This window comes from Saimiri boliviensis, chromosome 19 (genome assembly GCF_048565385.1).
Source record: "Saimiri boliviensis isolate mSaiBol1 chromosome 19, mSaiBol1.pri, whole genome shotgun sequence".
Taxonomy (NCBI): domain Eukaryota; kingdom Metazoa; phylum Chordata; class Mammalia; order Primates; family Cebidae; genus Saimiri; species Saimiri boliviensis.
The window spans coordinates 25,910,352-25,934,967 of NC_133467.1; the positions used below are offsets into that span (position 1 = coordinate 25,910,352).

Consider the following 24,616-nt stretch of genomic DNA (forward strand, 5'->3'; position numbering starts at 1 on the left):
GTCGTTTCATTTTTCTCCAAAGCCAGCTGCCGCTATTCAGGCGTGCAGGTTTGCGTTCACACGGGAGCTGTGCCTCCGACTTTGCTGAATTGGCTTCCCACGAGAGAGGACCTGGGAAAGGCTCCATGGCCAACCCCCTCACACTAAGGGGCTGGCCACGGAGGAAAAGGCAGGAACTCAGACAGTTTGAGACCTAGCAAGTGTGTGCCCCTCTGCGTCTGCCTGAGACCGCCAGGGCCTTTTTTGGTTAAAGAAAGTAGCCATTCTTGCTGTCTTTGTATCTGTGCTAGTCTGATGGATGGAGCACAGTGACTTCAAAACACCATACTGGGCTCCAAGAAGCTCAGTTTTCCCCTTCCATGACATCCCACGCTCCTTCACGTCATTTTAAAGTCAATCTAGCAGTCTTCTGCATTTCATCTCAGGCCAAGTCGACCATGTTCTATTTCTAATAATATTTTGTATTTATTCACTCTCTGGGGGTGGAGGTTGAATCATTATAGCACTTTGTGAGGTCAGATTACTTCACAGTCATTTTTGTGGTTTATTAGTTTGTAGCAGCATGGTGAATGCCTTTTAATTAGCTCATACTGTGTTATGATGTATTCAGTGATCACTTTTCCGGTTGCAACTTTAAAAGGTGCTGAGAATTTCAGCTATCTCCAACATTTCCTAATCCAAAAATTGTATTTTAATTATATAAGTAGAGCATTAATGCCAAAAACATGAACAAATTTCAGGGTCATTCACTACAAATATTAGGAGACTAGAAAGCAATTGCTGCACTAAATGAAGGATAAGCAAATGTTTTGGGGTTGTGAGATATTGGGAAAAAATACTGGAATTGGAGTGAGTACACCTGGTTCTATTCCTGGCTTGCTCATTAATGAATTGTGTGACTTGGGGTAAGATTCTTAACCTCTCAGAGCCTCAGATCACTGAAACATGGGGTAGAATATGGACTAGATGACCTCCAAGATCTTTTCTAGTTATAAAATCTGATTCTAGGATTCTGTGGGAATAGAAGACAGCTCCTTAGGCCAATCTTGTAACTGCTACCAAAAACAAAAACAAAACCAACCCCAAAGCATTTGTTAATAGTTAATTGTGGATGGTCCAATACTAGTTATTTTATGGATAGAATTCAGTGTCAGAATTGTTCTCCTCTAAGACTATAAAGTGAACTAAAATGTAAAGGACACAGAAAGAAAAAGTAAACATATGAAATGCTTAAGAACATAGTTTATGAATATATATAAAAGAAAGGGAAGCTATATCCACATTTGTGATAGTCATAAACTATATTTATTAAATGCATGGTTGCTATGGGAATATAGAATAAAAACTGGGATGTGTGTGCCCTTGGGAAATTTCCAATCTATTTGGGATTCCAAATAGCCATAGAAACAACTTAACACTTAAAAGCATAGCCATCGAAACATCTTTGCACTTAAAGGGGCCAGAGAAAGGCATCTGTTCTCCTCAAAGACATAGGAGTGAAACATTTTGGAGGGTTAGGAGCTGACAGAACAGGGGGTGGATACAGTACATCCCTGAAAATGGATCTAGGGCATCTGAGGAAAGCTTGAAAGTGGGATGAAGCTGAGATGTGCATTAAACATAAGGCAGAAGAGGGGAACCACACAGAGTTGAGGAAGAAAGGCATTCCTCATTGTCCTAAACAGAAAGTTCATCTGTATAGTGTATTGGCAAACCCCAGGAGGACTCCAAGTTAATAAGTTTAAAGAAATAGAGATAACTCTGCTGTCAGCGGTGGTGTCATAAGGATAAAGGAAATGTTATCCTTCCTTTTCCTAAGTTCCAATGCATTAAACAGTGTGTCTGTTATCAAGTGATGGAGTAGGCAGGTTCAGAAAACAAGTGTGTCCTAAATCCTGAACCTCTGCACCTCCATTGCAACTTTGAAGACTTGGAAATGATTAGAGCTTGGATTTAAGTTTTAAGAGTAAAGACCAAAACAATCTTTTTGGCTGAAATTTTTGTATTATATCTCTGTAATGACTGCCTCAAAAATACCCTTTGGTGTGGGGTAGGGTGGTGCTTCTGTCTCCTTAGATAGCAAGATGGCATTTGGGAATGTTCTAACGACTGGAGAATGCTCCTGGCATTCTTCCCTGAGTTCAGAAGTGCTAAACATTCAGCAGTGTATAGAATAATGCTGCATGAATAAATGAATAGTTCTTTCATGTTTTTATTAAAAGCCTACTTCCACCTGGTGTTGATAAAGTCACCATAATGAGCAGCAAATCAGAAGTCCAGTTAGAAACCCTGCATACTGAACAAGGGGATTTGCTATTGGAAACACTTCAAGTTCTTGACGGGTTGGGTGAGGTGCCTTCTCACACTGGGCTTCTGCAGATGCCAAGCACAGAGCAAAGTCCCTGCCCTGGAGGGGTTTCCATGCTGCTAGTGGAGGCACATGTAAAAGCAAAGGCACATTGTAGCCACGAGATAAGTGCTTTAGCAAAGGCATGTGCAGTGGAACTAGGGAGCATGGAGGAGGAAGCACCTTCTTAGTGCAGCATTCTTACAGGACTCTGTCAGAACATATCTTATGTCAGTCTTGTAGACTCTACATGGTAAAGAATTAAAGCAGTTCAAATGTTTATCTGAGCAAAAAAGGTAAGTAAAATTTGCTTTGAGGGGGCTGACCTACCAAGAAAAAGATGTAAAAAAAAAAAAAACTTAGGGAAATGCCACTAGGACATGGTATTTGTTGTGAAATGTGCAAAGATAATGTTCTGAGTAGAAGTGGGGAACCAGGCAAGGACTAGATCTCTAGGGAAAGGCCCCATGACCAGGCAGAACCTGATGTCAAAAATGCAGAGAGGACTGATGATAGCTAATTTGGCGGGAAGATTTAGTAGGTCTTGTGACACAGAAGCAGATAACTAAAGCCAAGTTCTGCGTGGGCCAGACTGTGAGCCTCTCAAGTGTCTCAAAGGAACACATCTTGTCCCTTGTGTCTAGCTAAATATAAAATTTCTTTGTTGAATGAATGAATGATGAATGAATAAATGAGAGACATTCCAACAGTGAGCTGGTTTGCAGGAATGTGTACAAAGAGTTCAATTGAGGATAACTTCAAAGTGGCAGTGGCAGAAAACAACTGAAATAGGGAATTTTATAGGTAAGCTAGGTAAGTTATTTTATTCACAATGCATGTTTCTACTCTAATCATTCAACCCAATGCGTGTGAATGTGTTTAACTGCAGAGTTTGTGACAGTATGATATGAAACTGGCACTTGGGTGTGTGCATGTACAAAGCATTAGTATGCCTGATTCGTTTGGTTTATTCATGTGGAAATTTCTTAAAAGTGATAGATTCTGCAAGGTTTGGGGAAAACTGTTTGAGTGCTTACGTAAAAACTGTATTTTCCACTGATAGTTTGAGCTGTGGTTTGAAAAGAGCAAATGTGGCCTTCTATTTCCAGGGCTTGCTTTCCACCCTTTCCTCAGACATTAAAGTGACTTGTCATTGCCACTCTTAAACTGAATCCTGGAAGAATGACAGTGATTCACAAGTGTTGGTAAAGTGCTGCTGAAATCTGGAATGTATTTACTGCAATTGTTTAGATGCTCTAAGATCAGGCCTTCATTGAATGTGATAGAAGAAAAGATAAAGCGTTTCTAACTAGCAATAACGTTTCTTAGGAATTGTTAGGGAAGAAGCTGGAAGTGGACTATTTTCAGAAATATAAGATTCCAGGCCGGGCGCAGTGGCTCAAGCCTGTAATCCCAGCACTCTGGGAGGCCGAGGCGGGTGGATCACGAGGTCGAGAGATCGAGACCATCCTGGTCAACATGGTGAAACCCCGTCTCTACTAAAAATACAAAAAATTAGCTGGACATGGTGGCGCGTGCCTGTAATTCCAGCTACTCAGGAGGCTGAGGCAGGAGAATTGCCTGAGCCCAGGAGGCGGAGGTTGCGGTGAGCCGAGATCAGGCCATTGCACTCCAGCCTGGGTAACAAGAGCGAAACTCTTGTCTCAAAAAAAAAAAAAAAAAAGATTCCAACATAAATCCACTTTTTAAAATGCCTTTAGTGTCAATAAAATATAAGTAATGGTGTAAAAGCTACAGAGCTTTGCACCGTCTCTGCTGTTGACATGATATATTGGCATTGTCTGCTCTCCCAAAACTCCTACTATGTTCTGAATTCTGAAGATATTTAATTTCTCCCACTTTACTGCACATATCACCTGTGCTACCCTGTGGCTAATACTACACAGGTGCATTATGGGAAGCCTTCACCTTCAGATGCATCAGCTATTGACTGTTGCTTCAGGGAGAATGAGAAGCTCGATATATGTCTTCCTGTTAGAGTGACAAGCTTTGTGAATCACCTGTCCATATGTCTGATACACCCTTTCCTTATTTTAATTTTTTCAATTACAAAAGTAAAAAAGTCTAAAGAAAAAAAAAAAAGCAAGTTCCTTCATTGCTCTTCCATGGTGCTCATTCTAGCTCCCTAGAAATAAGAAGGGCTAATTTGATGTGTAGTACCATTGTTTCCAATTTTAATTTGAACATAGGTGACTAGATCTTGTATTTACTATCATTCTGTGTGTGGAAGCAATGTTAGAACAGCATCAACAGCCTATGGGGAAATCCAGCTTTATGTTTTACCCTCCCATAAATGTATCTGTGTGTGTATAGCCTTCAGAGGTTGCAAACTCACGATTTCTGGGTTCTCTACAGCCTGTAGACATATTATGTATGGTTCATCTAGTGTTGTAAAAACTGAATTGGTTGCCAACATTTGAAAATCAGAGTATTTCACATAAAATCTGGGACCCGGAAAATTTTGAATAATAGGATGATCTGAAACCCTGAAGACACATTTCTATGGGGCCACAAGTGGCTGGAGGTGACTAGTAGCAGCCCCCTAATGACATCTTTAGCTGCTCCCTGTTGTATTACATTTGGCCAGCTACACTCATATGTATTACCTGCTGGTCCCTATAGATATTTAAGTTTTTAACTCCAATCACTGAGCATAAGATTTGGGAACTAAAAGTGATATAAATAGTGTGACCATGTAATTAATTGTCCAAACTAGAACACTTTGAGAGTAAAAAAGGATGCTATTAAAAATTACACCTGGACCATAGGTATAAAACACAACTGTCCTAGACAAACCAAGATAGATGGTCTTTCTATTTATAAACTTCTCCATTCAACCCCTTCATTTTACTAATGAGAAAACCGAGACCTAGAAAGGGAAAGTAATTTGCCTGTAGTAATCACCAAGTGAAGTAATAATAAAGTTGCCCTAAGTACTCTTGACTCCCAGTCCACTACTTTTTCCAGTATAACATGCTCTGTATAGTAAGTGTGAGTACCACATCCTCTTGAATATATGGATTTTTATAGTTAGTTTTCACAGTTAGTTAGCTATAGGAGCCCACAAATTGGTAGCTTATGTCATCAATCATCAATGACATTTCTATCATGAATTTAAGTGATGATTTAGACCATAGCATATCCAGAGATTTTTAAAACATGGTAGGCTTCAGAAATAGAGAGTAAACACTTGCAAAGTTTCTGATTTTACAAGATATAGCAAGAGATGTATTTATAAGTGCTAATTATGCAGATTGAAAAAAAAATAAAATCCACCATCAAGTACGTATCTGATAACTGGATTGCTAAAAAACAGTATGTATTGACTTCTTGATTATTGATTATTGCCTGGTCTTCAAGAGATCTCCAGGAGCCCAAATTCCCAAATCTTTGACCAGTTGTTTATTACTTTGTTGAATTTCCAAGAGATATTTTTACAGAGAACACTTAGACGAGACCAATGCATGTTGTCTCTTAATCACTTTCTCAAACTTTGGCCCCAAATTTTTACTAGTTTCCTTCCCTAGGGAACTGTGTAAGCCTTAGGAGCACCTCTTAGTCTTATCTGAAGGCTTGGGTCAAAGACTAGCCTGAGAAGACACGTTTTTCCAATGTTCCACTTGACCCCTACTTGTCCTTCCAAGAGACCTTGCAGCAGCAGAGCCATCTTACCATGTCAGCTGCATGAGATGGAAGACAGAAAGAAGGAAGCTCTTTTTGCCAAGGCCAAAAGCAGAGTTGCCCTAAGTCACCCATTCTTGGAATGTACTCTGGTCCTCATTAGCTTTTTAAACGTGGGACCTTCACCCACATAGACTAGGATACACGTTACCACACTGGCCTTGTGGAGTTGAGGAGAGTCAAAAAAAGAGAGCAAAGACCCCTTCTACTCCACTCACTAAATCTTGCCCCAGCTCCAGCATACTTCCCTAGTATCTTAGGGGAGTCCCTTTTCTTTGACCTTTGTCAGAGCTTCTCTTCTTTGGTGACTTCATAGAGAAGGGGACCAGTGACCTTAGATTCAAATCATGACCTTAGATTCAAAATATGAACTATACACCTTTTCTCTAATGCACCTTAACAAACTTTAACATGAAAGAGTTGTTTTCTAAATGAGCCAAATCTTTAGGCATGAAACAGATTGCCAGAGCTGTGCGGTCCAGTAGCAACACATGGCTACTAAATCCTTGAAATGACAGTATTTTGGTGATAGTCACATAAGCTAAAAATAGTATCACATTAATTTCCTTTGTTTCTTTTTTACTTTTTATCGTACTTCCTAGAAAAGTTCAAATTATCCACATTGCTTGCCTTATATTTCTATTGGACGGTGCTGTTCTAGAGGTATGTGTCAGGTACCTAAATGAAGTAGAATTTAGTTGCATGTTTAGGTGCTACAGTGACTTTTTACCATCATCACAAGTCTGAAAGGAGGGAAATTTGCTAACTGTTTACATTACTACTAGTTTCTTAGCAAGGCTTCAGTGTGGTAGACATATCTGGTACAGGGGCAGAAGTTCATAACAGGACTTCACCTTGATATGAGAAGCATTCATGTCTTTCTGTAAATCAGGCTAGTTTTTAAGTGGACTAATCTGCTCCCTCATGTCTTCCAGCCTCTTGTTTCCTGCACAGCTCTTTGCTTCTCAGAGCCCATGCGGGGCACCTGTTCTGACTCCAGCTTTTAAGCTTCTCTGCCATATTATGCAGAAGGCACTTGGGTCCATATAATGCCAGCTGTGTGTGCCATATGGAAAAGCCGTACCATCTACATATGTACAGTGTATTTCTGAAGCCAGAAGGAGTGTAGAGGAATGTGTAACTGATCTAGTTTTATCTTTCCCTTGCCTTTGAAAATTCTAATCATTGAAATATCTTTAGGCCACAAATAGAATCATGTAGTGAGATAATTCTGAGTTAAAACCAAATATGTACTTTTGTTTTTATATGGACATAGGACTGTGTATGGATGTATGAAAATGTAGATTGAACATTTGGATACAGATGGGCTTGACTTTCCAATGAAGTGTATGGAGACGGATGTATAAATGAATGGAGATAGTGTATGTCAGTCTGCTCAAGCAGAGATTTCCTCCTCCTATATATAGTTGGAGAGAAAGTTCTGTTTCTGCTTCCGCTTAATTTAGGTGCAGAGTTCACTTAGATGGCTGCCAACGATTGACAGAGAAAGTCCTTCTCTTGTCTCAGCCTAGCTTCAGTGACGCGCTTCCCATACCGCAAAGAGCATGCTCTAATGGCCCCACGTATGGATGGTACCAGCTGGAGCCAGGCTTTAGGCTATATTTTTCTTTTGAATAACCACTTTCCTTCTTCTTTTCCTTCCACTTCTTCTAGGCAGGACAGGGCTGCTTGCTGATCTCTTGCCCAGTTTTGCTGTGGAGATTATGCCAGGTATTCAGTCATTTAACTCTTTATTTGCTTGCTTTGCTGTTATTCCATCTGTCTTGCTTCTGCATTAGTCACTAATTGCTTCTTTAATTTATTCGCACATTTGTCTATATGTCTCTGATCTTTTCCAAGATGAACTAAACCCATTGGAAGAGCTTTTAAATTGCATTCCTTCTGTTACTAGGCCTTAAGAGAACAACGATAATTAAAAATAGGCTGAGATGGCAACCCAGTTCTTCAGTGTCAGGCATGCAGGCTCTTTGGCAATCTCCATGCCATTTCAGTATTTCAGCTGTACCCATTTACCTAAAAAAGTATTTTTAATAGAATCAGTATTTACCTGCCTTCCTTATTTCCTAAGTTATATGTTTACCGATTCATTATCATACAACCGTGTTACTCTGAATTGCCTTTTATAACATGATCAAACTTTTTTCTCAAACCTTAGGAAAGCTATGTACCCCTCCTCCCTTGAAAAATACTCATTTGCAGACCAACATTACTTGGTACACAATTTCAGGGGCTTATTAGTCCCTTCAAGTCCCTAGGGGTCCACGGACCATATGTGAAAGACATCTATGACAAATATACATCTCTGTCTTTTTTTATATCTTCAGTTGAATGCACTAGCCTAGATAAGCCAACATCAGTTTGGTGCAGCTTTATGGTCCACAAGTCAGGGAGGCACAGAGAGAAGCAAGAATGAACTGTGGGAGAGAACATATCTAAACTCAAGCAGTAGGAAAAGCGGTGATTTAGTCTTGTCTTGGAGGGTTTCTGCCAATGTTTTAAGAGCTACCTAATCACAAAAGAGATACAAAATATCCCTGAGTATTGGTTTTTAGCTTAATTCAAGTTTTTAAAAACATCCAGAGTCTTCACCATTGAGCTTCGCTAATTATTCTTGTAAGAATTCTAGTCTGTTTCCATTAGGTGGCCAACCCAAGCACAGACATTCTTCTTACTGATGTTGCTCCCAAGGACACTAATATATGCCTCTTTGTAATCCCCTTATCCAGAATTCACTCAATTCATAAGCATTTGTTTATCACACAAACAATGTTACATTACAGTACTTTAAACTAGATGTTACATCTCCCAGTTTCAACAAAGACTTACTGTGTTTTTCATATCTGGCCCTATATGACTAAATTTCCCTCTCTTTGATTCCAAGAATCCTTTCACAGATAATATTCTTTTGTTTCGCACATATAAATTTCCAGTCTTATTCTTGACTGCTTGACCCAAGTTGTAGCTGCCACTGCATACAGCTCATCTAAACCCAAGAGCTCATTTCTATCTCAGGCTATGTTACATTATTGCGTTTTTACTAAGGCGTAGGCCAAAGCCTTCAACTATCAATTGTCCTCGGCATGAATGCTCTCCAGGCCATTCTAGCCAGGCAAGGCCTTCCCATTCCTTCACTGAATAGAGGTTGACCTATTTAATTTGAATGTATTCCAAAAAGATTAGTGAGGAGGGACATTCAGGAAACATGTTGTTTGTTTCCTCTCTGAGGAAATTATGGTCTATGCAAAGTCATTTTGTTAACCATTATTACACAACCCGTTATGTAATAAAAATGTCATGTTCTTAAGCTCCCAGCTGAATGTCCATTTAATTGAAGGAATATTTAATAATCAAAATTTAAGAAAAACTATGTATGCTTGAGGTTCGTGGTAAAGGGATTTGGGATAGATGGCTTTTAAACAAAATGACTTGCTTTAGTCTTTTTGGCATTTAAAGGAAAGCATGACTCTCCCCAGTCTACCCAGGCTTCCAGGGGGAAGTTAGGTCCTATGGCCAAGTCTCTAAAGCATGATGTTGAGACAAGTCACCTGAGGGCCACAGTAATTTTTATCTAAGCCAATTGCAATTTGTTTCCTTTCTCTTAATCTTTTGGATGGGCAAATGAAATGGAATTTACATTCAGCTTCTGGCAAAACTGTGAAAAGCGGCAGAGTTAACAAACATATCCAGATATACATGTCAGCCTTGCCATTTATCCAAGCTCAGAGCCACTTGAGCCCTTGGTGAGGCTGCCTGCCTAGCATGGGCAGCTTGAGTGTGATAAAACCAAACTCATTCTCTGTGCATGGGGACAGTGTCTTCTCTATGGAGACCACGTCTCTAGCTTCCTCTAGCCATGGATTATTGTCCCAGTAGAATCAAAAGGTTTGGGTCTCAGCACTGGTGCTGAGTACAGGAAAGGTGTTCTAGGGGCAGTCAGCAGGGAAAGCAGGTGAATACCTAAGGGGCCTGGAACCACCTAACCATAAACTATATCTAGGCCGCTAGACATACCGACCTTTTCGTTAGGACTTAGACTTTTAGAGGCAGGATTAACTTGACTACAAAAAATAAGTATTCACAGAACCCACCAGTTCATAGCCCAGCAGAAAAGGTTCTCCCTCCCCCTAGCCAGGATTCTTTCAGCTCTGGTCCCATCCTTGTTCCAATGCTACAGTCAATAGTGTAAATCCTTTCCGCAGTGTAGGACTCTGAAGTCCCCACATTGTTTTGTGCCGGTCATTATGTGTGCCCAGCATGACCTAGATAACCTTCTTCCCTTTTCTCCATTCCCTGGGACTGGGTGTCTGCACTCCTCACTCCCAGAGTTCCTCTTGAGTGTTGGGGCTCTGTCTCCATTAAGAGATGCTTTCTTCCCCAGGTTCCTCCTCCTCTCCCCCTTTCACAGGAAAATGCCAATCTGAGTGCACGCTGCCCTGGAGGTGGGCTGCCTCGAATGTGGATTTCTTTGTACATCCTTCTAGAGTGGGTGTTTGTTGGCCTGGTGCTCCTGGGCATCTTCCTCTTCTTCGTCCTGGTGGGGATCTGCTGGTGCCAGTGCTGCCCTCACAGCTGCTGCTGCTATGTCCGCTGCCCATGCTGCCCAGATTCCTGCTGCTGCCCTCAAGCCTGTGAGTAAAGGGATCGGTGGGGAGACAGAGCAGTTGAGAGAAATGTCTACCCCTCCACCTGACAGCTATGTGCGCCGAGTTCCTCCTCCACTTCCTGTCCTTCTACCCCCAAAATTGGTCATTCCAGACTCTCTTCTCCGCTGGGCATCCCTGGCCTCAGGGATGATCATTCTCATTTGCCATCTCACCTTAATACACCTCTCCACACTTCTTATCCATACCTCTCACTCCATGCATTTGGAATTCTTATGGACACTATTGATAAAATGGAAGGGCAGGTTTGGCATGGTGAGGTTGTGGGGTAAAGCTGTTTCCTCTCCCTGGTGCATTCAAACTAGAGGAAACCTCCTCTGGTAATTCCCTTCCCATGCAGAGAACCTCCTTTTTATATAAGAAGAGTGTGCAAACTGTGGCCTTTGGGCACCCACCCAGCCACAGATTTGTTTTATTTACTCCCATGATGATGTGAGCCACAGTATGGCCTAGTTCTCATTTGGGGTTCACCATTTTTACCTTACTGGCCAAGCCCATATAGACATTAAGTTTGGTACCCCTGCCATAAACCAAACACATCTTGAAAGAGTAGGTACACCAGGTCTTTAGTATCTTCAGGAATAAAGCAGTTTCTAGGATGAATCAGGTATTTGCTCTGCTTTTGAAATCACAGAGCAGGGAACATGTGTAAGCCCATTACTTGCTTTCCTTCTCAAGAGAAGGTCCAGGCTCCTCCTTGAAGCAGCCCTGGGTGGTCCCTGTGCTAGGCTGCATCCAGAGGGGCCCAGGCAACGTCCAGTGTGGGTAAGAGTGGGCTGCTGTCGTCACTGGGGATGCTGCTGTGACAGCTCCGAGAACCACTTAATTACTCAGTTGCCAGGTACTAAACACTGTAAGTCCTTATGTCGTTGCCATTTGGTGGAGCTGGAGGAGTCCAAGGGAGTGGGGGAAGGTGATTCTGATGAATCAGTTCAGTTCTGGAAAACAAACACACACACATGCACATACACACACACAGGAGCTCCCTGAAGTGCATCCTCAGGGATTTTTGGTGTGAGGGTTGTGGAGGGTGGGACAATGTAATCTCTCTTGCTCTTGATCTCCCTCTACAGTGTATGAAGCAGGGAAAGCAGCAAAGGCCGGGTACCCTCCCTCTGTCTCCGGTGTCCCTGGCCCTTACTCGATCCCCTCTGTCCCTTTGGGAGGAGCCCCCTCATCTGGCATGCTGATGGACAAGCCGCATCCACCTCCCTTGGCACCAAGTGACTCCACTGGAGGAAGCCACAGTGGTAAATGTAGTTCCAGACTGCCCTGCCCCATGCTTGTCTCGGGCCCCAACAGCGATTCCTTGTTGTTCAGAACAGTTCAGTGATAAGTCTTTGGAAAATAGTTGTCTCCATTACAGAAATGGGATCCTTCCAGCTATGTCAGATAGCTTTTGGGGTACATGTCAGGCTTCCCAAGGGCTGTAGGGCATTGCTGATGCCTGCCTTCTTAGGCTCCTCAATTACTAAAACTCTAAGAAAAGAGACAAGCTATCCCTTGAATGTTGATTATTCAGTTAGTAAATAGTTGTTTCATCCCTACCTGGTATTCAGGAGTCCACTAGTACTGTGAGGGCCTGCAGGAAGTGCAGGACATGGTTTCTCTGACAAGCAGCATGGCCTGGTCAGGGAGAGAATGGACATTTATTAGACGATCAGATGCTAAAGAGTATGCTAAAGACAATCAGTTCGAAGAAGAAAGAGCTGGACTGGTTACAGAATCTTCTGGGAGGAGTTGAAATTTGAGCTGGGCCTAGAGGAATAAATGGGATTTAGGAAAGCCCATTCAGGGGATACTGAGCACCTTAAGTGAGAAGGTCAGCATGATGAAATCCCAGAGCTGGGTGGGAGAACAGTATGAGTATGTGACAGTGTCCAACTTGTTGGATTGATTAGAAGGTAGAAGGATATGATGGTGCCAGATTGGGGAGGGCCTTGAAACCCCTCCAGAAGAGTGGGCCTTGGTGCGAGAGCCACTGTGGACAGACTCCTGAGGGCAGAGGTGGCACCATGGCAAAGGGAGTGGCAAGTGGGAGAGAGTGGAGCCAGAGACCATGAGCTAAGGTATGGTTGAATTGATTGAGATATGTATCTAGATTATGATGGAGACAATGGGAGTGAAATGTGTGAGTAAAGCTGAGAGACACTTTGAAAGAAACAATGAGTTATTGGGGAATGAAGGAAAAGGAGGCTTCAGGATGACCCCAGGTTGTCTAGATCATAGACAAAAATGGAATAAGTGGTAAGGAGAGCTGATTCAGGCAAAGGTTAGTCCCATTTGAGGCACTATTAATTTGTGATTATAGGCAGGTAGGAGGTATAGGTAGAGGGGCAGGGTAGGGTGGGCAGGTAGAGGGGCGTTAAAATATGGCTCTTCTGGAGGCATTTGAACAGGATTACAAGGTAGTGAAGGTTAGGATTGAATGTGCTATAGATTTAGAAGGTGATTTTTAAATCCCTAGATGTAGATGAGCTGCTGGAGTTGGTAAAACAGACATTTCTTCCCTAGAGGTATCTGGACCGCCTCCAGTGTGAGGTGGGGAAAGGTATCTAGCCCACCTAATGAGCTGCCCGTGCCTGACTAGAATGAGTTGATATCCTCAGTGAGTAATTAGGATTTGTATTTTCCTCTCCCAGGAGCTATTAGTAGAATTGTGACATCTGATACAGAATGAGTCACAGACTGAGAAGTAAAAGTTAATGATCAGTGACACACAGGGAATTAGAGAGATAAAGATAATATAGTCCATTTCCATGAAAGATGACGTGGGCAAAAGAGACATTAATGGAACTTATCTCATACTCTTTATTTGCCTTTTTTCTAATCTTTCGTCCCACCAGAATCCTTTTCCCCTTATGTTTTATTTAACGGATTATCTAACAAAACTGTTCTTATTCATAGAAGAGAAAATACTTGCTCTCTCTTGTTTTCAATCATTTTCCAATTCCTCTTTGTTGCACTTCAACCATTTTGGTCTCATTCTGACATACTAACCAATTGTAATTAGAAGTGGCTTTAAAATAGGAAATATATTATTTCACATAACAAGAATGTCAAGGTAAGGTAGTTCCAGAGTTGGTTAATAGAACAGTTTGGGTGGCAGCCCTGAAGGAGCTAGTTCCTTCTGTCTTTAGTTCTGTTATCCTGAGCACATCCCCTGTCCTCCTCAGCTGGCTCACCTCATGATCTCTTGATGACTGCATAGTTCCAGGTAATTAAGCACATTCAGAGATTGAAAATGGTATTCTATTCCTTATGCTGCTTTTCTCAAGAGTAAGGAAAAACTTTCCTGGCAGACCTTTTCTTTTAGTTTTATCAGAAAGAACTGGGCTTATGCCCATTCATAAACAAAATTGGCTTGAGCTCCTTACGACTCACTGCTTAGGCCTGAACAACTATTTATTTACTTTGGAAGTGATCAGGGTTTTGTTAGCAAGGAAAAAGAGAACAGGTAGCAATCAATGTCGACCGCAGCTAGTCTGGCCCATGCTGTCACGGTCTGGCTGGTGGAACCAGGACAGACTTCTTCATGATCCCTGCCAGGCACACTTCTGTACTCATGGTCCCATGGGGAGTATTAGTGATGGTGTCTGGCTAATCTTACTTTAGCAAAGGTGGCTTATGCCAGTGTTCCATGTAGATTATTATTTAAAGAACCTTAAAAATGTTAAGAAATGTTAGTTTACAAAAATGTAAATTTATCCTATTTTATATTTATATACTACTTCAATTTTAGGGTAATTATTTCGCAACAGTAATTTTTCAGATTATATCTGTACACAGTAGCCTTTCGAACCCTGTGTGGTTGTAAAGGGCATCTTTGATGAACTATATGTAGTGTAGCCAGTTGGTTCCCAAATGGAATAGGTAAGAGGCACTCTAGTCCCTCCTCCTGTTCATGGCAGCGCCTTGAGACCTTCTTTGTTACCGTCCAACAAGTCTGCCTGCCCCTGTGCTGCTCTGGATCGTCCCTTTCAGCTTTGTCAAGGCTCTCTCTTTGTTGAATACCCACAATCCACCCTGTTCCCACCTCACATCTCCATTCTTTTCTTCTTTAGTAACTTCTTCCTATCAGCATTCAATATATGCTAAAATCTCTCCCATTAAAATACAACAATTCGTAAAAACCTGTCCTTGGATGTTGCTTTCCTATCCCTTTACTCTTCTTCACAGCCAAAATCCTTGAAAGAGTTTGAATATTAAATATCTCCTTTCCCTCTGCTCTCACCAACTCCCCGGCTCCCTTCCATCTTTCTATTGCTTTCACCACTCCAGAGACCAGCTCTTGCTAAGATTGCCTGATTGCTAGATTGAATGGATGCTTTTCAGTCATTACCTCCCTTGACTTCTCAGAAGCATTTGCCACTCTGAGGCACTCATCTTTCCTTGCTGTTCTCAGCACTGTACTTGGTCATTTTTCCTACCTATCTCTGTGCATGCCGGCCATTCTTCTACTATACCACCTCCAGATATTCCTGTTTTGTTTGAGGTCTTCTCCCTGGGAAATCTTATTCACTCCTATGACTTCAATCATCATCTATATGCTGATGATTTCTGATCATTATCTCCAGCCTTGTTTTTTTTTGCTCCTCAATATCACATATCCAGCTGTCTTCTGGACATCTCCACCTGGGTGTTTTGTAGGCATTTCAACCTTAGCCCCTAGGAAATTGAATTAATCTGCTGCTGCTTCACTTCAAACCAGCTTCTACATATCTCATCTCAGTTGATAGCACCGTTGTCCACCTTTTAGCCCAAACCAGAAGCAGAGCCTTCATCCTTATCCCTTCTTTCTCCCCCTCTTCCCTCATCCATCTGGTCACCAAGTCCTTTAGATTGTAATTCAAAATAACCTTAGGTTGGTTTCTCTTCTTCCATCTCTCCTGAAACTGCCCTAGTCCATGCTGCCATTACCTCCCATCTTGCTTAACAGAATTATCTCCCACCTGGTGCTTCCACATCTACTCTGCTTCGCTCTAATCCATTTTATTTCCACATCTACCTGGCCTCCACCCATTTTTCATGCAAAAGAATTGAGTAGGCAAGTAGAGTTTTGAAATGTCATTTTCAAAATTAATAAGGATGTGTATCTATATATATGCCTACTGTATGTATACAGAGAATATGCAAATTTTAAGAATCACTTCTCCCACAGCTGAGCTGCTGTCACCTTGGGGGTGGAATCTGGCAGCTGTTCTATCATCCATAAACAGCTTTACTTAGCTTATTAAGATAGGACATGCAGAACAAGGCTATATCCATGAGTATCTGCCTCAGAGACTTCTTTTGCAAGTTTTATAAGTTGGATTTTGGTTGTAATGGGGAACTTAGCTGAAAACTGCCTAAGCTTCAATGGGGTCAAAAGTTCAGCACAAATCCTTTAACAATAAGAATTTTTTAAATTATAGTTTGGCATCAAAGTGAATATCCCAATATCCCTTCTCCAGTAAAATCGAAGTTGGCAAGGCTAATAAATTAGAGGAGGTGAAGTATGAAGAACCACACCAACCAAAGGACTTGGGGCAGATTGAACTTGAAAACAGATAAATCATCCGTTGATCCTAAACTGAAACATCACTAGGAAAAAAGCCATTTTCCAAATATGCTGAACTTTGGCCAATAGTCTAGGACATTTATTATTAAAACATTACCACATACCCCAGAGAGTTCTCTGATCTTCAGACAAATTACAGATAAAAATCAATCTGACACCATTGCTATTTGCTTTCAAATCAAGAAAAATTTAATGAATGCCTACAAATTTTACCTGCCCTCAAGGAATTTACAGTCTAGCAGGTGGTTGCTGGAGGCTTGTAAGTAGAAATAAAATGAGTAAATAATACAAGGCAGTATATGAAAAGATTGATCCAGGATGCCAGCTCAGAAAGGAAAACCTCATCCTTGGAGAGGAGGGACCAGGAAGGGTTTTCTGGTGTTTCTTATCCTCCTCAGAATGTATGTGACATAGAGCCAGATTCTACCAGGATCAGAGAATAGTTTAGTGTATTTCAACTTGTGGCTTACCATTTTTTAAAAAGTCCAATACCTTTTAAAGGGAGAAAGAATTGCCTAGGTTTTTAGCTACTGAAACCAAATGGATGATACTCCTGAAGTCAAAAGATCAAAACTTCAAAACTTTGCTTCTGTCTTTTTTTTTTTTTTTTTTGGACAAATTAGAGGAATTTAGATTTCTGAAGTCATGGGCTGCTGTGACTAAGAAGTCAAGGCTAAAAGTATCTGGTACAGTGGAGTCTCTTTATAATGCCAGTACTGAAGGCAAAACTATCATCTTCATTTGAGGCTATAAATGGTTACTGTAACTTTTCAGGGACATCATAACCTATGCATACACAATCAAATCTGTATCATAATGAGGAGTGTAATTTGTTATAATGACATAGAAAACTATGCTCTAGTCCAAGTGGCAATTAACTGAGGATTCTCCAGCTGCTGCTCAGGGTAGCAGCCATCTCTCACTGGCCATCTCTCTCTGCCAGGGCACAGCTGGTACATTGTTCCATATAGCAACAACTTTGTGGGCCCCATCCCCCATGACCTCTAGCTCAGTATTACTGAATTACTGTAACAGTGCTTCACATATTAGAACACCTGGATAAAACCACAGCTGCAAGTAGAGTAGGCCCTTTCCATAATGCCCAGACAAGCTAGTTTTCCTTACTTAAAAAATAATTGACAATAGTAACAATAATCATGATACCTAAACTTTGCTATGATCCAAGCCTTTCCCTTCCTGGTCAAAAATCTCCAATAAACCACCCATATGGCCTCAACTGCTATACATTGTAATCTCTTACAATATGGTTTCTATTCCCAGTTTCTCCTCATTCACTCATTCCTTCATTCATTACAAACACACATCTTTCAAATGTCTACAATGTGCCAGGCTCTATGCTAGGTGCTGGGGATACAGAAATGAACAGAGACCTAGTCCTTATCCTCAGGAAGTTTGTAGTCTAGAGAAAAAAACTCTACTGAAAATAAACTTTTCAAAGAAACCATTAACCCTGCCCCAATTCCCAGGCTGGAAGCATGCAACAAACATTTTATAAGTTCCCCACTATGTGTAAAGCATGGTTTTAGGCACATGGAGATCCAGAACCATAAGGATTCTTTCCCTTCAGGAATCTTTGAGAAGATTAGACATTTATACAGATAACTTAAACAAACTAGAATATATTAAGGACTGTAATAAAATTCAAATTGAGTGATTTGTAAGTTAGAGAGGGAGAAACAGAACTTTTCAAGCTGTGAGAATCAAAGAAAGCCCTTTGGCTGAGGCGGCATGTGAGCTGCTCCTGATAATTACAGAGAAGTCAAAGTGCTCCGCTGATTTGGTCTTGGTTGTCCTCTCATCGTTAAGAGATTATTTAAAGTTTGGGAAGTATTCATGGCATTTTATAGACATGAAAACTGAGTCCTAGATAGGTCATCATTTGTTTGAGGTCCCTCAATAAATTGCACAGCATGCTACAAGATGCCCTGTTCCCTGCTTCCCAGGCCGGAGCCTCATCCATCAGACATAACTGCCTCCAGAACAGACATTGCAGTTCCATGGGATAATTGCATCTTAATTGAACTGTCTGTATGACTCTGTAAATGCCTCTGTAGAGATGGAAGAATGTTTAGCTTGATAAATAAAATTATTTTTGCTAATAATTGCTTCCATGCAAGGATTATGGATTTAACTTCTGGGAGAAAGTGCCACTAAAAAGTGTGTGCTCAGATTCATTAATTCTTTTTCTTAGTAATTCCACAATTTGAGATGAATGTGGACTGCCCAGCATAGTCTCATATAGAAAATCAGTGCACCTGCAAATGGGTGTGTGGGTGACTTCTGTTTTTAGTGCTTGGGCTACAGTTAGAGTGCTATGGAATTTTATATTTTAATCTTCCATGTAAATAGCTTGTGTGGGAGGGCTTTGTCCACAGTCAGGTAACATGGCCAGACGCTACACAACAGGGTTTTCACTGGATTTACATGCAGTCATGTGGTTTCTTTATGGTGTTTGCCCCACTTTGGGAACAGGAAATGTTGGCTTTAGGTAACTAGCTTACATCCCATTGAAAAGTCTTGAACAGCTAGCTGGTTGCAGACCATACAACCCATGGCATAGCTAAAGCATTTCTTACTCCGGACTTTCCTTCCTTATCTTTCTCACTGTCTCTTCTTACTACCTCTCTTCCTAGACTCTAGAGAGGCAAGATGCCCCAATATGTTTAAGCTTCCATCAGACTACATGATTCCAGCCCTGGCACTGCTAATTTTTCCTTGGCAAGTTATGAAACCCCTCTGACCCCAAATTTTCTCAAACATAAAATGTGGCTGAAAACAATACTGTTTTAGGTGGTTCTGAGGAACAGATGTCCATGTAAAGCATTTAGCACAGTACCTAGCACATTTTTAGTGCCCAGTGAGTACTGTCTAATTACCATTACTGTTCTGTACCCATCCCATCATTCCCTTCTCGCTTTCATTTTTTTCTTCTTTCTCTTATCTGTGCATTAGGCCCACTGGTATCAATCACTCTGGGGGCTGGTATTGGGCTAGACTCATGCTTAAGTGATATGGGGCTTAAACAGCCTTTGCCTCTGACAAGATGAGTGATAGGGATGTAGGAGATGTTCTTGCGCCTGCTTTAGTTTTGTTTTTTATTAAGCCCCCAAAATAACAGCTGCTTGTAACTGCATAGCAGCAGGTGGAATTAATCATGTCTAAAATACAGTATTCCTTTTCCTAAAAGGAAAATGCTAAAGAAATAAAATGGAACCATAATTAAAAATCCACATAGTTTGAATTTTGTTTTTGTACTACTATGTATATGGTCTAGAAATTAATATTAGCTCTTATACACAACTCAGTTTAAGGAATTTTTGTACAATCTTCCAGGTAACCCAAAGCTTTCAAGCCAACTTGTCAAGGTCGTTGTTGTTTTTAAAGTTACCTGTGCTCCCACAAAGTGAAGGTGTGATCCTCAGATGGTAGAGTGACGCATGTCCTCAACCTAGAAAGTGGTCTTTTTTTAGTGTGAACACTCTCCTCCAATGGAACTCAGAAGCATTGAGAAGATGAGTGCTAAGTGGAGCTGTAGGAGGTCGAAAGATAGGAAGCAGAGGTTAATAAATGACTAAAAATAGACTGTAATGAAATTTTGTTGTTGACCTTTAGGTCCTCCATTCCAGTGGCACCATCTGATAAAGGGGATAACAGATATGGCCCCATATGTATAAATATAGATTGTTATTTCTGGGTGATTTCAAAAAGAGTTGTTATAATTAGAAACCCTATTTTCTATTTCGTAAAATAAATGGAGGCCTCCTTCCCCTGGTATTTTCCTTTTTCAGTTCACCTTCTTGTGCTTTTCTCAACAGTTCGCAAAGGTTACCGGATCCAGGCTGACAAAGAGAGAGACTCCATGAAGGTCCTGTACTATGTTGAGAAGGAGCTGGCTCAGTTTGATCCAGCCAGAAGGATGAGAGGCAGATGTGAGCATCTGTTAGTTTTCTGTGATCTGTGCGTTATGCAGGAGTTAGTATGTAAAGGGGCTTGGGGGTCACCAAACTTGGGTAGCCCTGAGCTTACAGGCTTAGAACTAGCAGGGGTGCTCGTGACACTACTGAAGAAAGTAGCTCCCATTACACAGAGGGGGGAAAAAAAGGTCTTCTGCTGTGAGGAGTAGAGCAATTCTGTAGCACTTTGGTTTATGTTGGTTCTCGCAATGGGCACTCAGTATTTCTGGGGCTGTTGTTATCCTGGGGTTTGGGATGCTTTGTTAAAATAGTCTCCCTTCTACTCCCTTTAAAATATATTCAAAGTAATGTCTTAAGATGTAGAAGCTTGCGTATCAGTTTTCCCAACGTGAAGCACCTTAGCCTTGGACAGCCCAACCATCAACTCGCTACATGGAGGCCTCCTGAAAGTGAAAGAACAAGGCTGGCACATGAACCTGGAGAAAAGAGGTTGTCGCTCCTCGAAGATGCCAAACAACAGAGGTTAAAGGGCAAGCAAAGAGGCTGCTCCTCTTGTCAAAAGAACGTTTTGAATACTAAGTCAGGTGGCAGGGCCCCAACCCTTAACTCACCCCCAGCCCTTGGATACTTTGTGGTTGACACAGTTGATTCTTGGGGTGGATTCCAAATTACCATCTATCATGGGAGACAACACAAGCAGGTCCCGTATGGACAAGCCGATTATCAGAGGGTGCTGGCGGGTGTGGAAGTGAGGTCATTATGCTCTCTCTTTAACTCCTCTTCTTGGAACTAACAAGATACTTGACGGAATTGTTGGGGAAACAGTCCCAGACTAGAGGAGCTTTATTCAGATTAAGGACAACATATTCCACCCAGTTTGCAATTCTAAATTCATCCTGTCTGCGTTGTATCCATAGCTGTCTCCTCCCACCATACCGACTATAAAAAGACCATTTCCAGATTGGAATGTCAGGAATGCAGATGTCACTGCACTTGACAAGCTAGTTGTAACAATGTTGTCATGGATCCCTGTAAAGGGCCAGAGACAGAGTGAGTCAGGGACCACAGAGGAGTCTGTGAAGGAAATCTGCGAATCTCACAGTTCAGGGGAAAAAGTTAACAGCTAAGGTTAAAACTAAAGGATCAGTTCTGGTTTAGGCGATGTCTCCTGTCTCTCTACTTGATTAAAATGGTCTCTATGGGCTTAATGGTCATAAGGTAATGGATTCTTACAGTCCAAGAGGGTCTTAGACATGGCCCACGTCAACCTTTGTAGTGTACAGATGAGGAAACAGAAGCCTAGGGATGCGGTGACAATTAGGACTAGATTCCAACTCTTCTGATTCCCAGTCCTGTGCTCTTTCCACAAGAAACTCTTGAGTCAACTGTGGATGGCTCCATGGCTGTAACAGCAGTTTCTGTTCAGAGACCACAGCCTTCTAGCTAATAGGACTTCAGAATGCTGGAGCTGGAAGAGACTCTGAGGTTGTTGAATGTATCCCCTCACTAAGGCAGAGAGGAAAAGTAACAAGTACCAGTACTCAGTGCCAGTGCCAGAACTGGAACCCTCATCTCCTGAAACCTGAAAGTTAATTTTACAATAACTACATAGAGATAAAGTAGGAATACTGTTTATTTTGAGAGGTCCTATCCCTGAAAAACACAGTAAACTATGGGGTGGATTATAGAAGTGGGCAATCTTGAAATCTCATTATAAAATGGATCTCACGGCTTCAGGTTGGGGCAGGAGAGTAATAGGTTCTGTTAAGAATTGAGTTTGAGGTCCAGGCTCGTGAATTTGCTAGCCAGTAGGGTCCTCACTTGCTTTGCCCTTCTAAATGGGGGGTTGCTTTTGGGATGTTTTTAGTCTGGGAAGTCCTAGAGTAGGGCTCAGCAAACTGTATCTCCTGGGCCAAATATGTTTCACTTCTTTTTTTTTTTTTTTTTTTTTTTGAGACAAGGTCTTGCTCTGTTACCTAGGCTGGAATACAACACAGCTTACTGCAGCCTCAACTTCCTCGGCTCAAGGGATCCTCCCACCTCAGCCTCCCCAGTAGCTGGGACCAAAGGCATGTGCCATCATGCACAACTAATTGTTTTATTTTTTAAATAGAGATGAAGCTCTCACCATGTTGCCCAGGCTGGTCTCAGACTCCTGGGCTCAAGCAATCCTCCCTCATTGGTCTCACAAAGTGCTGGGATTATGGACATGAGCCACCATGCCCAGACCCACATCCTATTATTTTTATAAATAAAGGTTACTGGAATACAGCCATACCAGTTTACTAACGTTGCATCTATGCCTGCTTTCATGCTACAGTGGCAGAATTGAATGGTTGTGTCGATATGGCTTGCAAAACCTAAAATATTTACTCTCTGGCCCTTTACAAAAAGAAGTTTGCTTATCCCTATCCTAGAGTTACATTATGGATGTTTGTGAGATGGGGACAAGTCGATGTTCATGTTCAATCTGGCAGAAATTTTAGCACAATATACAACTTAGACAATCCATCACTGTGAATAGTGAAACATAGATCGTCCTCACTATCTAGAGAAATGAAAAAGGTCAAGTATTCCCTGAAGTTTAAGGAAAGTTCTGAGCCAATCACGCAATTTTCCAGTAGGGTCATTTGGTGCATTTTAAAGGCCTCTTCTTTGTGTACTAGAATTCATGGGGATCATGAGAAAGGAAAAGTTCTAGATTTTATTAATTAATAGTATCTGAGTTATTTTCCTTAAGATAGGCATAGTCCCTTCTTTTTAGATGGAAGAAAAAGTTAAAAGTTAAATATAATTAAAAATCAACTGATGGCATGATTAATCTGAATGGCATTCATGGTAAACACTGTGTCCCTGATGAAACAGAACTAGGCGGCTGTGTTGGGATGCCCTCCCTCATCTTTGTGGAAAAATCCCCTGGTCCTCCAAGTACTCTTGGGGATAGCGAGAAGGGAAAGTTGAGGGAATCTGAGACACACATTTCCAGATCTTATCTTGGCCTACCTCTCACTCAACAGCTAGGCCTGAAATTTGGTAAATGCTATTTTTGATAATATTTTGAAGTTCTAATTAAAGGATTTTAGAAAACAAATGGATTCAGTTACATTGCAAATAGATTCGGTAGATTTCGTTTTTAAGTACAATGAAATTCAATACCTTGCAAAGTTTTATAAATAAATAGTTGAGTTTTTGTTTATTTTTTCCTTTCGAGACTGTGATTCTGGTCCGTATTCACAAGAACTTTTGCAAAAAGCTACTTAGGCCACTTCAGGAAATGAGAAAGCTGTGACTAGATACCCCCAGTTTTGGGCTAGGGCCAGAGTATAAGTACAGGCCCACAGGTGTAAGTACAGCCTACTTTTCTTCCTGTACCTCCAAACTGCTGGCCTAACCACTCATGGCCACATACCCCTGGAAAACTTTTTGGGGGAAGGGGAAGAGGTCTGCCCAGGTCCTGGAAGTAGACTTGGTTCTACTTGGGCAGCATCTTCCAGGTTCCTAGATGAGCATGGGCCAGGCAGGGTGTATATGGACACTAGGAACATGTTTCCCCTTGACTGTTCAACTACTCTATGGACTTCTTGCTCTGTGGGGAGGACCACAGCCAAAGGAGGCCAGAATGTGGTACCTCCACGGCATGTAGCAGGCTTGGCTCTGAAGGCCCATCTTAGGACTGGGCCAGAAGTAAGGAAGATGCTGTGCTCTGTGCTTCTGTCTCTCTTTTTCTGCTTTTGGCTTAACATGCCTGGGATCAACACAGCTCATCACAGAATTATAAAGGAAGAAGAAAACATTTGAACAAGGATGATGATGTACTAGGAGAAGGCCAGCAGCAGAGAGCTGTGTTCTGGAAAGCCTGCCTTAGGTGCAACAATAACAAACTTGTTCTCCTATTCCAGGAACAGAACATGTAGGAACCTCCTGCTCTGTAAGCAAGTAGGCTTCAAACTGGAGCCAATTCCTGCTGCGCTAAGAATACAAACACCACTAGTTCAGGTTTACAACCCACCCTGGACAGGAATGAGGCAGGAGTTTCCTGGGACCTAGGGTCTCCGCCCTTAACAGGATTCTCTTCCTGACTAACACAGAGTAACACATAGAAAGCTCTATCATGCCTGGTTTTGTCCCTGCAGATAACAACACCATCTCAGAACTCAGCTCCCTACATGACGAGGACAGCAATTTCCGCCAGTCTTTCCATCAGATGAGAAGCAAGCAGTTCCCGGTGTCTGGGGACTTGGAGAGCAATCCTGACTACTGGTCAGGTGTCATGGGAGGCAGCAGTGGGGCAAGCCGCGGGCCCTCAGCCATGGAATATAACAAAGAGGATCGGGAGAGCTTCAGGCACAGGTGATGGCTGTGAGGGGCAGGTCTGGTCTGGGTGTGAGGG

The 24,616-nt window shown here is 41.8% G+C and overlaps 1 protein-coding gene across 9 annotated transcripts in view; it reads left to right on the plus strand.

The window, feature by feature from the left end:
• The window catches only part of ILDR2 (immunoglobulin like domain containing receptor 2), an 80,605-nt gene that overhangs the window by 28,161 nt on the left and 27,828 nt on the right, over positions 1 to 24,616 (plus strand). For 3 of the 9 annotated variants that reach the window (XR_012515072.1, XM_039459994.2, XM_074390033.1), the window contains exons 4-8: positions 7,724 to 7,780; positions 10,552 to 10,698; positions 11,805 to 11,981; positions 20,128 to 20,241; positions 24,360 to 24,576. Coding sequence is in view for 8 of the 9 variants with exons in the window: in XM_039459994.2 (XP_039315928.1) it covers positions 7,724 to 7,780; positions 10,552 to 10,698; positions 11,805 to 11,981; positions 20,128 to 20,241; positions 24,360 to 24,576 (712 nt within the window). In the remaining variant the exon portion in view is untranslated. The remainder of the gene's footprint in view (positions 1 to 7,723; positions 7,781 to 10,551; positions 10,699 to 11,804; positions 11,982 to 20,127; positions 20,242 to 24,359; positions 24,577 to 24,616) is intronic. The other 6 variants (XM_074390030.1, XM_074390034.1, XM_074390029.1 and 3 more) reach the window with 5 other exon arrangements.